Source organism: Bidens hawaiensis, unplaced genomic scaffold (genome assembly GCF_021521415.1).
Source record: "Bidens hawaiensis isolate Kalapana, Puna unplaced genomic scaffold, B.hawaiensis_p1.1 tig00009788_1, whole genome shotgun sequence".
NCBI classification, from domain to species: Eukaryota; Viridiplantae; Streptophyta; class Magnoliopsida; order Asterales; family Asteraceae; genus Bidens; species Bidens hawaiensis.
In genome coordinates this window covers 307447-322993 of record NW_027491732.1, presented here as the reverse complement: position 1 = coordinate 322993, position 15547 = coordinate 307447, and the positions used below count along the sequence as shown (strand labels likewise).

At 36.1% G+C, this 15547-nt stretch overlaps 1 protein-coding gene and 1 pseudogene across 2 annotated transcripts; one reads left to right on the top strand and one right to left on the bottom strand.

Moving 5' to 3' along the window:
- Window positions 1-596: 596 nt before the first annotated feature.
- LOC143533564 (NAC domain-containing protein 6-like) lies at window positions 597-1670 on the top strand. The gene is made up of 3 exons (XM_077028299.1): window positions 597-853; window positions 938-1206; window positions 1314-1670. Exons 1-3 carry the CDS (start codon window positions 649-651, stop codon window positions 1668-1670), a joined length of 831 nt encoding a protein of 276 aa, XP_076884414.1. The 5' UTR covers window positions 597-648.
- Window positions 1671-5209: 3539 nt separating this feature from the next.
- Window positions 5210-6972, bottom strand: LOC143533573 (uncharacterized; annotated as a pseudogene). The gene is made up of 7 exons (XR_013135383.1): window positions 6356-6972; window positions 6030-6218; window positions 5861-5950; window positions 5708-5774; window positions 5543-5634; window positions 5421-5459; window positions 5210-5324 (listed from the first exon to the last, which is right to left on the bottom strand). The product of XR_013135383.1 is annotated as an uncharacterized LOC143533573 (transcript).
- Between the last annotated feature and the right edge of the window lie 8575 nt (window positions 6973-15547).

Below are 15547 nucleotides of genomic sequence, written 5' to 3'. Positions count from 1 at the left end.
CCAATTCCTTCGTACAAATGTTTTCAAAATGGAACCGGGCTAGTTATCAAACTTAATTCAGATCACGTCATAAATAATCTTATAGTATTTATATATCACATGAAATTAAGTAGTATATTGTTATGTTATTTATATTTATTTTTAAATAAATATAAAGGTATATTTATTTGACAAAAATATAATATAAGAAATTTTTGAAGGGAAGAGTAAATAGAGTTAGATATTCCAATTTCTAATCTTAAAATGCAGAAAATATATATTTCAATCTTTTTATTTTTACTTAAAACCAGTCTATTTATTGAATCAGGTCACATGATACGTTAACCGCCAATTGTATAAACCGTTTGGTCCAAAGTATGTCGGTTCAAAACATATCACCAGTTTTTTTTCCCAAAAACATGGCAAGTGAATCATTTATAAACGTTCATTGTTACAAAATTAACATCATAATGAATTGATGAGATGATAAAATACGATCTTTATTTTCCTTGAATCATGGGCCCGTTCCCCATTGAAAGAAAAACCAATAAATCTCCCCCCACTACATGACAAGTCGTTTTGCCTTTGAATTTCCACGAAGACTAGAGTCAATCATGCCTGAATTGTTTTCAAATTCACACATATATAAATATATAAGTAACAAGACCGATGAATAATATTTATGCATGTACAACAAGTTTCTTCTACATGGAGGTGAGTCATTTAGAGCTCGAATTACCTGGCTTCCGATTCCACCCCACTGAGGAAGAGTTGCTCGAATTCTATCTGAAAAAGATGGTTTTAGGGAATAATATGTGTTTCGAAATCATCGGGTTTTTGAACATTTACCTCTACGATCCTTGGATTCTACCCGGTAACTATCCCTTATTGTAATCCTATACATTGTTCATATTTTATTTTTTAAATGATTTATATCTTTTAAATGTTTGAATTGTAGAAATGTCGAAGATTGGGGAAAGAGAGTGGTACTTTTTCGTGCCACGAAATAAAAAGCATGGTAACGGAGGGAGACCAAACCGGACAACAAAAAACGGGTTTTGGAAGGCAACCGGGTCGGATCGTAAAATATTTTCTCTATCCGACAGGAATAAGCATCTCGGGTTGAAGAAGACTCTGGTGTTCTACATGGGCCGGGCACCCGGTGGAAGCAAAACAGATTGGGTTATGAGCGAGTACCGATTACCTGATTCTTGTCCGTTATCCAAGGTAAAAATAATTATAATTAACATAATAAACCTTTTTTTTTATAATTATTATTAACGTCAGACTAACATACTCTTAAATACTTCTATAAACTACTTTGACATTGGTAGGATATAGTGTTGTGTAAGATATACAGAAAGGCGACTTCCATGAAGGTGTTGGAGCAGAGGGCAGCACTAGAGGAAGCACAGGTTCCATCGTCGTCGTCATCTCAAAACTCGATTGGTGTTCAACATCTTGACCTTTTAGCATCTCCATCAACGAACTTAAGTTTTGTTGCATCCACTACCGATGATAATGAAGCAAGTAAGGAAGGAAGCCTGAAATTACCGGCCGTTGTATCGGAGCTCCAATTACCGAAAAGTGACATGGATTGGAGTCAAGATTCTCAGTTACGTAGTCCATGGCTACATGATCTTATTTTCACTCCTCCCCCTTATGCTAATGTACTTAATTTCCTCAATTAATTATTATTATTATTGTTGTTGTTATTATTATTATTATATATTTAACAAATACGATGGAATGTATCGTGTGCTGATTTCATAAACGATGTTAAGCGGTTTTAGAGCATTCCTAGCCCACTCTCTAAAGTCGTCAAACCCATATAATTTAAGGTCAATTTTGAGAAAACCATCATAATCACATATTCAATCAATTCTCTATTATATGGATAAGTTATGTTTCAACTAAAGTAAAAATCTAAATATAGGGTCTCATTTTTTATCCATACCATATAAGAGCATTCCTAGCCCATTCCCTACTGTATATCAGTATATAGTATACTAGCTTATATTCCCGTGTGCCACACGGGTTGAAAAATTTATTTAACTTGTTTATAAATATTATCTATGAATTCTTAAAATTAAATTAACAAAAATCAAGTAATTTAAATTAAAAATGCTTGGACACTTGTCAGTTCCATTTTTCATTTTATATTTTGTGAACACCATTTTCAATTTAGTACGATGTTCAGCAAATAAAAGTTCACATCTCCCTTTTTAAAAGTGTTCGTATGATATGTTTGTTTAGAAGGTTTGTCATAAATATTTATTTAGAAGCTTTAATAGATAGCCTATATCCTGTTGAAGTTTTGAATTCATAGTAACATTAAAAACACCAAATTTGTATGGCATGGAATCTTTGCCATGGATAGTCTCCAAATATGTTAATCAGTACCTTAAAAATGATTACTACAAATATATGATTTCAATACTTTTAAATGTTATTTATCAGGTTTAATGCCTTAAGCATACACTCTGTCCATTTTCGACCCATTTGGACATATAAAAGGACACTGCACAAAGATTGGTTCCATATAAAACAGATATATTTCATGCCTCCATACAATGTATGAAAACCAATTAAGAAAAAAATAAAAAGGTTCAAATTCTTCTATCCAACCCATAAAAAATTAGATGTTATAAATGTCTAGCAGAACCCATTACAAAAAAAAAATTGTATAAATCATGCCACATGCCATGTTTCTTCATGTAAACATAGGCTTTACCCAAAGAATATTTTAAAATAAAAGAAATTACATCGTTATGAGGGTATTTCCTTTACAATATCTAAATCTATTACTAAATTGAACCAAAGTGGATTGGTTAGCCAAACTGTAACACCCGATCACATTGCGAGTTCTTCTTCTCCTTGGCTTGTTTGGCCTATCAAAAACCCTTAAAATACATTAAAAACATTAACCGAAATTAGGTTTGTAAACAAAATAAACGGGTTGTGCTTGTGTTCGTACATGTAAATTTAATTGAGCAAATGATTAATGATGGGGATTTTATTGTTTGTAGAAAATGTAACAAAATAGAACCTAATAGATAAACCAAAGCTATATATAACACAGACATTCCTCCAATACTTAAAAAGTAAAAAAGTTGAAAAGTTAAAAAAAATGAGACTTTTACAGTTTTCAACCTTTATATGTAAGGTCAAATCACATATCTTTATCATTTTATAATATCAAATCTTAATGACTGTAAACAGTTTTTGATAGTTTGAAATTTAGGCTGAGGGGTGTGGAGCGCTAGAAAGGGCGCGTGAGCCCATCCGCTCGCGCCCCGGGGCGCGAGCACCACACCACCGAGGCGCGAGAGGGGCGCGAGAGGGGCGCGAGCGCGGAAATCCAGGCAGGCGCAGATGGGCTAGCGGCTGGGATAACGCGTAAATGGCATGGGAATGCGTAAATAGAGCCGTTGGGCTCGTTTTTTATTAAAAAAAAAATTTTTTTTTTTCTCTATATAACCTATATCAAACACAAACCAACAACAATATAACATACAATTTTTTCTCTCTATAAAACCTATATCAAACCCAAACCAACACCAATATCACATACCAATATCACATACCACACCCAAAACCCAAAATCACCCCATCTTCCAAACCTTTTTTTAAAAACATGGCTGGAAATTGGTACCCAAACCTAGATTCAGATTACAGTTACGACGATTTATGGTCGGCACCGGACCAAGCGATGTTTTATTCGGGGTCGCAACAATCATCCGGCTTTCAACCATCCAACATACAACCGTCTCCTAACTTTGTAGTTCCGGAGACACAAGAACCAGAAGGTGAAGCTGCGGGACAAAGAAGACGCGTCCACCGGAAAAAACAAGTTGCAACGGACGGGTCGAGTTCGGCTTCGACTGGAAGGACGAAACGGAAAACCACTCCATTTGGTGTACTAAAACGGAAAACAACGGATGAGAAGGAAGCCCTGTGTCGGGCTTGGATAGTCATTTCTGAGGATCGGCGTTGCGGTAATTGTTTTAACGTTTTTAAAAATGATTTTTAATAAAAAAGTTAAATAAAAAAATTAAATGACTTACAAATTTATTTATGCATTTTGCAGCGGACTACCAAAAGAGCAAGGTCTTTTGAACAAAGGTTAGGGAGACGTTCTATTCGCTCGTTGGGAGTACAGAGCGGAACGCCGATATGATTTCGGGTCAGTGGACCGAAATCAAAAAATTTGTCGGCTTGTTTACTAATCTGTTCAACAGGAACGCCGGTCGTATGAGACCAAGTGGCAGTGACGATTTGGCGGTTTATAATTTCACTGTCGAAGAGTGGAAGCAGGAGTGCCTGCGGAGGTATGGGACGGTGAAGACGTGGGACGGTGTAAAGGTGTGGGAGAGGTTGAGAAGGTGTTCTAAGTGGGTTGAGCTGGTGGCGCCGGACCTTGACGCGGAAGTAGGGCCGAAACGGACTAAAACTAGTTCGTCTGGAGCGTATAGCACTTCCGCCGGGTCGGATTGCCGGTTTGGATTCGACCTAAACGTTGCGGGGGAGGAAACGTCTTCACCGCCGAGGAGGCGGCCATTGGGAAGGGACGCCAGGGGCAAAAAACCGGCTGAGGGGGAAGCCGTAAACATCAACGATCTTGTTGAATCCCTCAATAAATTCAACAAAACCATGGAGGTGGTCTCTAATGACAAAAAGGAAAAAAAAAAGAATGAGAGATTTGGACTTCCTTACAAGAGACTTCAGTAACCTAAATCCGGTCGACCAAATGCTGATGGAAAAACAAAAGGAACGTATCCGGAAGAGGTTGATCGAAGAAGACCAAGCCGAAGAATAAGAATAATGTTTTTTTTTAGTACTTTAATTTTTTTTTTAGATATTAATGTGTTTTTTTAATTAATGTGTGTTTTTTTAAATAATTTATGAGTTTTTTTAATAATACGTTTTTTTAATACATTTATAAAAAAATAAAAATAAAAACCGCTCGTGCCCCCTCTCGCGCCCCTCCACACCATGTCCCGGGGCGCGAGCACCACAACCAACACCCATCTTATCAAGTTTCTCTCTCTGCCACACGTCACAATATTATTGGCTGGCGCCCCCACTCGCGCCCCCCACACCCCTCAGCCTTATGTTTAAAAATTATTTTAAGAAAGACTGAAAAGAAGATGTTTGATGTATCTTGGGTAGAGAGTTTCATACCTCTTTAATGTCAAGTCTTGAAATACAAAATGTTTTGACTTTGAATCTAAAAATATTGGTTAGACTCGGGGCACCATTTTGACAAGAGAAAACGCTTCAATTTAATAACTAAAACAAAAATTCCATAACATGGTACGTGCAACATTCCCACCGATAAGTACCTGCAAACATGCATGTCAAAGGTTTAGATTTTAGAACCAATTTTTTGATGAAAACACACATGACACCTGGCTGCGTGTTCGTGTAAGAAAACATACCATAATGGAGATAAGAGATCAAGAAAAGGATATGGCCACCTGTTAAGATTGTCATTTATTGTAATTATTTACATCATAAGTAATTAAAAGATATTAAAAGATATGAAATGCTGATAATATACCGAAGTGCTATGCACGCGTGAACGATCCATTGGAAGACCACGAAAACACAAGTCCATAGGACAAAGTATGCGATTCGAAACCATGGGAACCGCTGCAAATTTCATATATGTAAGAGTTATAATCAGAAATAAAAGTTCTCATTTTGTGGTAAAAAAAAAACTTACCAAACTATTTAAGGAAGTGTCAACAATTAAAAAGACAACATTGATTAGAGTGCATATTTATAATCAACTGCACCATATAATACCAAAAAAAAAATCAAAAAAACATAACGAAACGTTATTTATTCGAATTGAAGAAAGGTATGTTGCACTTACAAAATTCAAATTATAATCTCCAATGGCAAGAAACGGAACGATGATAAACCAGAAAACACAGTCGGTTAGCACAACCGCGCCTGCCTGCATCTGAAAAACAAAACATATATTGTCACGAATATTACCTTCTTTGGTAACCTTATTATTAATACTGTTTTTGGTAATATACCTGAAACATGATCTGAAAAACATAGCCCCAAAAGCCCGCGACTTGTCGAGTATCCGTAGGGCCCACGTATTTACCCGCGTTGGGCATATTGGTAATTTCCGCTTGTTCTTCATCTAACTTGTCACTTCTGCCACCACCAGCTTTGCTGTGGTACTTGTAACATCCATATATTGACAATAAAGATCCAACCTGTTTAAAGAAAGACACCAAGAACATAAAATCAAGAAACTGAAAATAAACAAAAAATAAAAAATTGCAGTTTTAATAAAGAAAGATAAAGAAAAAGTGTGTGTAAGAATGATTCATATAATGGTGATGAAACATACCCCAAAATATATAGTTATCAGTGTAAATGTCCACCTGTGATAATAACCATCCAAAAAACACATCTTTTAGAAGCATAAATTATATAATTAACCAGTTGTATAATTTTACATGTTTTAGTACACCAAATGAACCCATTAAAAACAAATAAAAAAACCCAAATTAACACCATTTCTTGATTTATGTGTGATCATAATGTTAAAATTCAAAAATCATAGAATTAAAAAAAATGCTTGGATTCAAGAATCAGAATAAAGTATGTAACTTTCAAAAAGCTATCAAATTTAAGTAAATAATAAATTAAGAAAACAATTTAGTATTAGAAAAAATACCCAAATTAATACCATTTTTTGATTTCTGTGTGATCATAATGTTAAAATTTAAAAACAATAGATTTAAAAAAAATGCATGACATTCAAGAATCAGAATAAAGCCATTCTTGGTATGTAACTTTCAAAAAGCTATCAAATTTAAGTAAATAATAAATTAATAATAAAAATTAGGATTTAAAAAAAATCACCGTTATATATTGTTAAATTCAAATCTAATAATAGTTTTCATGAATAAGTCAACTATTCATGAACTAAATGTTATATGAACCCACAACTTCATGAAGATCTAACAACATGAGCTAAATGTTATATGACATGAAGTTGTGTGTATACAAAATAAAGGGTCATCATCTAGATAAAAAACAAAAAAGTTATAATTCATTCGTGTCCCTATTTATTAATGAATAGAAAACAACCAATATAACCTAAAATAAATTAAAAAGTTTAAATTACACAAGCAATTTTGAAAAAAACCAACACATCCTATTAGTAAAATGACCTTATGGCACTTAATTAATATGACATTAAAAGATATTAATCAAACCTTCGCTACTACCATTTGCATTCGTCCCGTTGTAAGAACCAGATGAAGGTTATGAATCTAGAAAATGTTGTTGACCATTAGTTTCATCTAAGTAGTTGTCATCTGTATCTCCAGCAAATTGTCAAATAAAAGGAATCATCTCGTAAGTACCTGAAAAAGCAAGAAGAAACCATGAATAAAGTTATACTAAACTTAAGAATTAATTAAAGTAGAATCAAACAGACCCATTTGTTAAAATCAATTGGTCATGTGCAAAGAATCACAATAATGAAGTCAAAATAAAATAAAATAAAAAACCATAAAATAACAAATTCTCATAAACAAAAAACCATCCCTCGTAAACTATGTTGTTGGAAGTGACGAACATCTGCAATCGATTAACAGGAATCGATTAAAAGAATGAGACTCAATACAAAAAAGTTAGAACATACCTTACGAAATCGGACGAATAAGACTCTTGAGATGTTGAATCTTGATGGTTACAATTGATTGAGGATGAATCGGAATCGCCAGAGTAAGAAGTTTTGGTTAAGGGTTTGAGAGATGTGTTATAACCAAATAAAACTATACCTGAGGGGAAGATGTGGTGATTACATTTGGAAGGATGTTATCTAGATTGAAACCCACAACTGAATAAACAATTACAATGTTACAACAAAAAACCCTAAATTGAATTTAGAAAAAAAAAAAAAAACACAAAAACCCACGAAAATTTAATTAAAATATGGTCATAATTTACGTGCAAAGAAAGAACTCCAGCCTCCACTGTCGTGTCTCGCTTCCGGTGACAGCCATACTTGGAGCAGAAATTAACCTGTTTCGGCTATGTAACAGAAGATATGGACGACGAAAGCGAAGAATAGGAGATGCAAAGATGGCTTACTTGTTGGGGTTTTGCGATGAAGAGGCGATTAGATCTAGAGTTCATGTTGTTAGATCTTCATGACTTCAAGAGAGAGAGAGAGAGATGGAGGTACAGATTGTTTTTTCAAATTTTGAATTTTGAACAGAAAGAGAGTAAAGTAAACCCTAGACAAAGATTGCAGAGGAAGATTCCCCAAAAAGCTTGTAGGAGACGTGGCCTTCTAATTTGTGAACACAATCTGCCCAAATGAATACGAGGGTGACAGAATCTGTTTTTTTTTATTATATATAGAGATAATTACACTAAAAATCATTATATTTTCTCTCTCCTTTTTAATTAAATAATATTTTTTATATATTTATTATTGTATTTTCTCTCTCTTCTACTCACAACCACTTTCAGAAAATATTAACAAATTATACGGTATCTACAGTGAATCCCTAAATTTAACTTTCTCATATAAAATTCTCTCTCATCTACTCACAACCACTCATAACCATACCATATAATTTACAAATTCTCCTCACATTATTTTATGGAACGAATTGAGAATACTCAGTCTATTCTATATATTTTTTCCCTATAATTTAGCTAAAAAACATCATTCCATAAATTTATCTATCATTTTTAAAATATCCTTCACATTCTATTCCCTATTCATATCCAAAAATTCTTTTTTTATTATTTCTTTCTCTTTTGTCTTGTTGTATAGTATATGATGATTGAGAGATAGTTGATATATTATATGGTATGGATCAAAAGTGAGAACTTATATTTAGGTGTTTACATTAATTGATATATAACTCATCCATATAACAGGGAATGGACTGTGGATGTGATTCTAATGGTTTTCTCAAAATTGACCTTAAATTATACGGGTTTGATAACTTTAGAGAATGGGCTGGGAATGCTCTAATATATCAACTATCTACCAATCACCATCTTAATCTTAATTAATATATATAAACGAAACTTCTCTAAATTTTCTCAAGCCACCAGATTGTTTTATTTATAAATGAAGACTTCTCATGCATTTGACCCGAATTCACAGGTACGGGTCTCAACAAATCCAGATAGCTCTTAAACGGGTCATAGCATCTCACTATATTAAAAATCAATTTAATCAAATATTTGATATGAAAATCCTATAGAATAGAGATGTACTAATATATGATTTGTTTTAAATATATTATTTAATAATTAAGGAATAAATTTATAGTAAAAAAAATGGGACATGGGTCTCACCAAATCCAGACGGTTTTTAAACCGGATTATAACATCTCATTTATTTGTGAAACTCTTTCATCATCAAATCCTAATTATATTATTAACTTTCTTACAATAATTATAAATAAAATCCTAAAAAGTATATAAATATTATAAATGAATAATGTAAAACAACCCCGTTATACGGATGAGGGGGGGTAATAGCAATTATACTATTGTAGAGGACAACGTTGAACATGAAATTCCAGAAGTTGAAAAGTCAGATTTGGGTCAAGATACGGGATGTGATGAGACAGAATGGGAGGAGCAGCCAAGATGGAAAAAAGGCTACGCTCAGTGGTTCGTAAAGACTAAGAAACCGGCGGTCCCTACTATGTTCAAGAAAAGTTACAACATCAGGGGTTCTGCTGAGTCGAAAAAGGGGATTATATGATGAGCAGTTGAGGCTTTTTGTGATTAAAAGATATGATGGGGTTCAGTATTTCAAGAGGTTGTTGAGATCGTTGAATACGTTGCCTGAATGTGAAGTGAAGGACTTAGCCAGGTTGAGGTTGATCAACAGGAGTGATGATAATATGGCTAGGATCATTGGGAAGATAGTCTGGAAGGAAAGCATAAAGGAGAAAAAGTTCGAACTGTTGAAACCACAGAGAGGAAAGCTCGTTGAAGACAAAGACAGAGGAATGAGAGCAGATGGCAAGCCTTGGATGATAATGAAGTATAAGCCGATCCGGTGTCTAAAAGAAGTGCCGATGAAACAAATGCCCAAGGATGTGCTCAAAGATCTGAAATGGTGGTACGTTGATAGTGAAACAGCTGAAGCAGTAATGGAGGATGAAGATGAACAAGAGCTGATGAGAGTATATGATCCTATGCATTTAGTGAATTTGTCTCAAGCTGATCTGCAGGTGCTGAACGAGAAAAAGATATTTTACATTCCTGCTTGGAAAGAAGAAGCAAAGAAATATCAAAGAGTAGTTTCAGTTTGTGTACGAGAAGGCGTTCATGCTTGAAGATGGATGATACAAGATTTTTGGGATTACGAGACACGTGTTTGAAGATAGGGATATGAAGCTACTGCCAAGGGGGAGTCTGTTGGTACATGATGTCAGTAGTTCAGTATCTAGTGTCTGTAATCGTGTTATTTGGATTTGTATTAAGGTTTAAGCGAACTTGTCTCACAAGTTCGCCTGATATAGGCGAACTTGTGGAACAAGCGAAGTTAGTGACAACTTCGCCTAAACATGTTAGGCGAAGTTGTCGTATGATATATAGGTTTAGGTTACGGCTTGTTTGAGTGGAGTTGTTCAGTTCGTGTAATCGGTGATTGATATATCACGTGTTATTAGTTGCAATACAACGTGTTCTTTGTTTATTGTAACGTGTGTTTGCTTGTGTTTAACGTATATCGATTCTACGCTCGTATCGTCTTACGTAGGGATTCCGCACCTACGTAGAACGAGATATTCCGTGTAGATCCGGCTGGGAACCTACAATTGGTATCAGAGCATTTGCTCGTGATTGTGTGGTTCGGGATTATCACACGGGTGTAGAAATCGTTCTGTTCGACTATTCGCGGGACGAGTTTACGTTAATATACCGAGTTTTTGTGTCCTACTCACCTTCCACCATCAAAAACAACCCATTACACCTTCGCATACCTCGCAAAACGTCAAAATCAAACCTGCAAAAACATTGTGTTCATCAGGCGAAGTTGCCGTCACTGTTTGTAGGGTTTAGGCGAAGATATAAGGTTAAGCGAAGTTATTAACAACTTCGCCTACCTCACAAGTTCGCTTAACTTAAGCGAAGTTATCCACAACTTCGCCTAATCTGGCGAAGTTGAGAAGAAAGCGAAGTTGAAAGATCAAGCGAAGTTAGGACTTAAGCGATGTTAAGTTTAACTTCGCCTACTGGTACTGTTCAAAAAAAATTAAAAAATTTTCGGGTTTCTTTGTGTTTTCGTTTCATACTTCTATAAAAGATGACTTCCATAAATATTACGGAACTGGTAAAAATGGATGTGGAAGCAGGTTCAGCTACTAAGGCACCGAAAATGCTTAAGGGAACCGATTTCGTGGCTTGGAAAGATCGGTTTGAGCAGTATGTTAAATATCAAGATGCTAAAATGTGGGTGTGCATTCAAGATGGATACATTCCACCAACGGCTTTGTATGAGGGTCGTGAACAAATTAAGAAATACAATAAGATGGAAGAGGAAGAAAAGAAGATGTATGAGGCTGAAAGCAAAGCTCGTGCTGCGATAACAATGGCTCTTCCACAAGAAATTCTTCACACCTTCAGGAAATATAAAACCGCTAGAGAGCTATGGGAAGCGCTTGAAAACCGATATGAAGGTAATGTGGGGATACGTGCATCCAAGATTAAGCTACTCAAAACCCAATTCTCGGTGTTCAAGTATTTGAAGAATGAATCACTTGATGATATCATCACAAGATATTATCACCTGATGACCGAACTCAGCAATTATTCCATTGTTTACAAAGAAGAGGAGATCGTAGAAAAACTTCTTGATGCTCTCCCACCGAAATGGGAAATGTACACTGTCTTGATGAGAGAAGATAAAGAGTTTGCCAACATTGACTTGGAAACAGCAGTCAATAAACTACAAACTTTTGAACTTAACATGGTTCGAAAAGAGACACCAACTGATCAGGTTCAGGATCCGGGAATGCATGGTGCGAAAGTTAATTCAAGTTCAAGTTCGAAGTCAGAATCATCTGCTTACTACTCAAAGGGAGACACGAGCTCTAACTCAACTCATGATGGTCATGTCACTCTCAACATGGATGGTGATGTGTGTTTCGTAGCTGGTGGAACAAACACTTCTAAACCTCAAACAACAAAGGGTAGTTTTTCTTCAAGTGTTCCGAACAACAACTACTCTCAGATGCCCATGAGTGTTAAATCTACTGAACAGCAGTTTGCTCTCTATGCATCTTTCATTGCTTCTTACGAAAATTACATTAAAGGTAAAATCGTTGATCCTGCAACTTTGGACGAAGACTATGATCAGATCGATGCTGATGATCTGGAGGAGATGGATCTGCAGTGGCAGATGGCAATGATAGTAAGAAGAGTTAAAAGGTTTATGAAGAAGACTGGTAGAAAATTCGTTGGTGAAAGACCAGGTTTTTATAAGTCAAAGGTTCGGTGTTATAACTGTCAACAGAATTGCCGCTTTGCTAAAGAATGCACAAACGAGTAGAACGTAGTCACAATAGGCCAACACAACCGAATGGGGGAAGTAATGAAAATAAGGCGATGATATCCAGACAGAACGGGGAATATAATTGGAATCTGCAAGTTGAGGAAGTGTTCGAACAGGCCAACTTGGTTAACATCGAAACTGAAGAAAAAAACAGAGAGACAAGAGAAGATCAAGCTTATATGGCAGAGGTGACAGATCAGCTCTCTGAGGTAAGTTCTAAACTCCCTTGTACGAAATGTGAAAATCTGTCTTAACAATTGAAAACAATAACTGATCAGTTTGTTAGTTTGGATGCTCAATTTAGAACATTAAAAGAAGATCATTATTACACTAAAACTAGAGAAAAAAATTACACGGTAAAAATAAAAGCTAGTGAGAAAGATATCAGAAGTCTTAAAGCCAGTCTAGCTGAAAAAATACAAGTAATTGATCTTAGCTATGAAGTGTTAGAAGAGAAAACCAAACTAATTGCTGAAAGGGATAAACAGATAGCTGATTACCAGGTGAAAGTGGTGGAACTAATCAGAAAGCTTGAGCAATTTAGAAATTCCTCCGCAATACTTGATCACCTCGTAAGTGATCAACGTTCCCCAGTTAAAAGGGGAGGAATTGGATATTCTGAAGTTCCACCACCTTATAATCATAACTATACTTATGATCCTAGTAATCAGAAATCTGTTGATGTTGAAATTGGTCAGACTGTTCCTGTTAAAGTTACGATTAAAGATCCAGAAGTTAGTAAAAGCGAAACGAGTAAGCCTGTTTCGAATGTTAAGATTTCTGTTCCTAGTTCTGTCTCATCAAATTCGGACAAGACATCCGAGTCTAGTGAGACAAAAGAAGAGGCAGTGTTACTAAAACGTGGAGAGGAACATAAACCAACTGAAAAGAATTCTCCACTAAACCCGTATGTCCCACCATATGTTAGACAAACGGGCAGTAATGCAACCTCAACATCTAAAACAACTGTTGAGACGAAAGTTGAACACATGAGCTGTTTCAGATGCAATCAAATAGGACACCTGATTGCTGATTGCCCTCTGAATCAGAGATTCAAAGGTATGAGGCCTTCGAAAACTGAGAATAGAACTAACAGTAATTACTATAATGGTAAGAATGAAAACTCATCAAAGTTCAGATATTGGACTAATCCAGGTTTTCAAAGAAGTCGATCTCAGTTTTTCCCTATTAACAACCAAATCATTAGTTATAATTCATTTAATTCACGAAGGTTTGGATGGCCTCATAGTCAATCTACTAGAAGGTATCCTTTTAGGATTTACAGAAATCATTCTAATACTAACTTAGGACAGCCAAAGCACGGGATGCCTTTTAACATATTTAATCGACCTAAGACCAATAGGTCTTGGGTCCCCAGATTTTAATCCTTTGCTTTAATCGTGCAGGAACAGTTGAACAGGGCTGCAAACAATCTATGGGTTGTGGATAGTGGCTGTTCCCGGCACATGACGGGTAACAAGAATTTGTTACACGAATGGAAACCTGTTCAGGGAGGTAAAGTAAGTTTTGCTGGAGAGAGTGGTGGAAGAATTATTGGAATTGGAACGGTGACTAATGGTAAAATGAAGTTAGAAAAGGTGAATTTCGTTGAAGAGCTGAAGCATAATCTGCTGAGTGTGTCTCAGATATGTGACAAAGATTACACTGTGCACTTTACCAAAAATGAAGCGATCGTACTGTATCCTGGTTTCAAGATACCAGAGGCATGGATAGTGATGAAGGCTCCAAGGGAAAATAATACATATGTTATGGACATGAGGTCGACTGAGATGGCAACAGAAGAATCATGTCTTCTGTCAAAAGCAACTGAATCGGAGTCCGAGTTATGGCATCGAAGAATGGGGCATATTCATCTTCGAAAAATGAACTACATTGTCAAGAATGGGCTGGTGCTTGGTGTTCCCTTAAAAAATTTCAACTTTGAAGACCAATACTTATCGTGCAAAAAGGGAAAGCAACACAAGAAGTCTCATCACACCAAGAAGGTTGATTCAATAAAGTTGATGAGAGAATAGCTACGAAGATGCTTTATGATGAGGAAGAAAATTTTGTTCAACGACCGCAGTACGATGAATGTCAACCTTCCTCGTCACATGCTGTCGATACCCCTGCTACCTCTACAGAAGAGGAATTCTTCAATCCTTTTCACTCTCAACAACAATCACCTATTGATGAGCTATCTTCGAACCTGAAAGACAATCTGCAAGTCAATTCGGTTCCGACTACGAATGTTCACAAAAATCACCCTTTGGAGAACGTGATAGGTGATCTGTCCGACGGTGTACAAATAAGACGAAGCTTGAATGAGCACACTTGTGTTTTCACAAGCATTAAAGATACAGGCATCATTAACGAATGCTTGTACACCTGCTTCATCAGCCAGATTGAACCAAAGAACTATCAAATGGCTCTCAAGGACAGCTCGTGAGTCGAAGCCAGGCAAGAAGAGTTAGCCCAGTTCAAGAAGATGGAGGTATGGAATTTGGTTGCAAAACCGAAGAATGTGCATGCGATTGGCACCAAATGGGTTTTCAAATGTAAGAGAGATGAGAAAGGAATAATCATAAGGAACAAGGCAAGGCTGGTTGTAAAAGGTTTTAATCAGCAAGAGGGGATCGACTACAATGAAGTGTTTGCTCCTGTGGTGAGATTGGAAGCGATTCGATTGTTTTTGGCATTTGCTGCACACAAGGAGATGAAGGTGTTCTAGTTAGACGTGAAAAGTGCGTTTCTTAACGGTAAAGTCGATGAGGTTGTGTACGTTGAGCAACCTCCGGGTTTTCCTGACCCAGACTTTCCTGATCACGTGTACAAGCTAAGTAAAGCGCTATATGGGCTACATCAGGCCCCTCGTGCCTGGTACGCAACTCTATCCGATTACTTGCTTGAGAATGAATTTGAAAGGGGAAAGATCGATAGCACACTGTTCGTTAAGAGAAAAGGAAGGGACTTTCTTCTGGTTCAAGTCTACGT

What these genes read in the sequence shown, in the direction of transcription:
- LOC143533564 (XM_077028299.1), top strand. Translation starts at nt 649, where the DNA reads ATGAATAATATTTATGCATGTACAACAAGTTTCTTCTACATGGAGGTG. An exon ending in CGATCCTTGGATTCTACCCG is followed by an intron (nt 854 to 937) that starts GTAACTATCCCT and finishes TTTGAATTGTAG; the next exon opens with AAATGTCGAAGATTGGGGAA. An exon ending in ATTCTTGTCCGTTATCCAAG is followed by an intron (nt 1,207 to 1,313) that starts GTAAAAATAATT and finishes TGACATTGGTAG; the next exon opens with GATATAGTGTTGTGTAAGAT.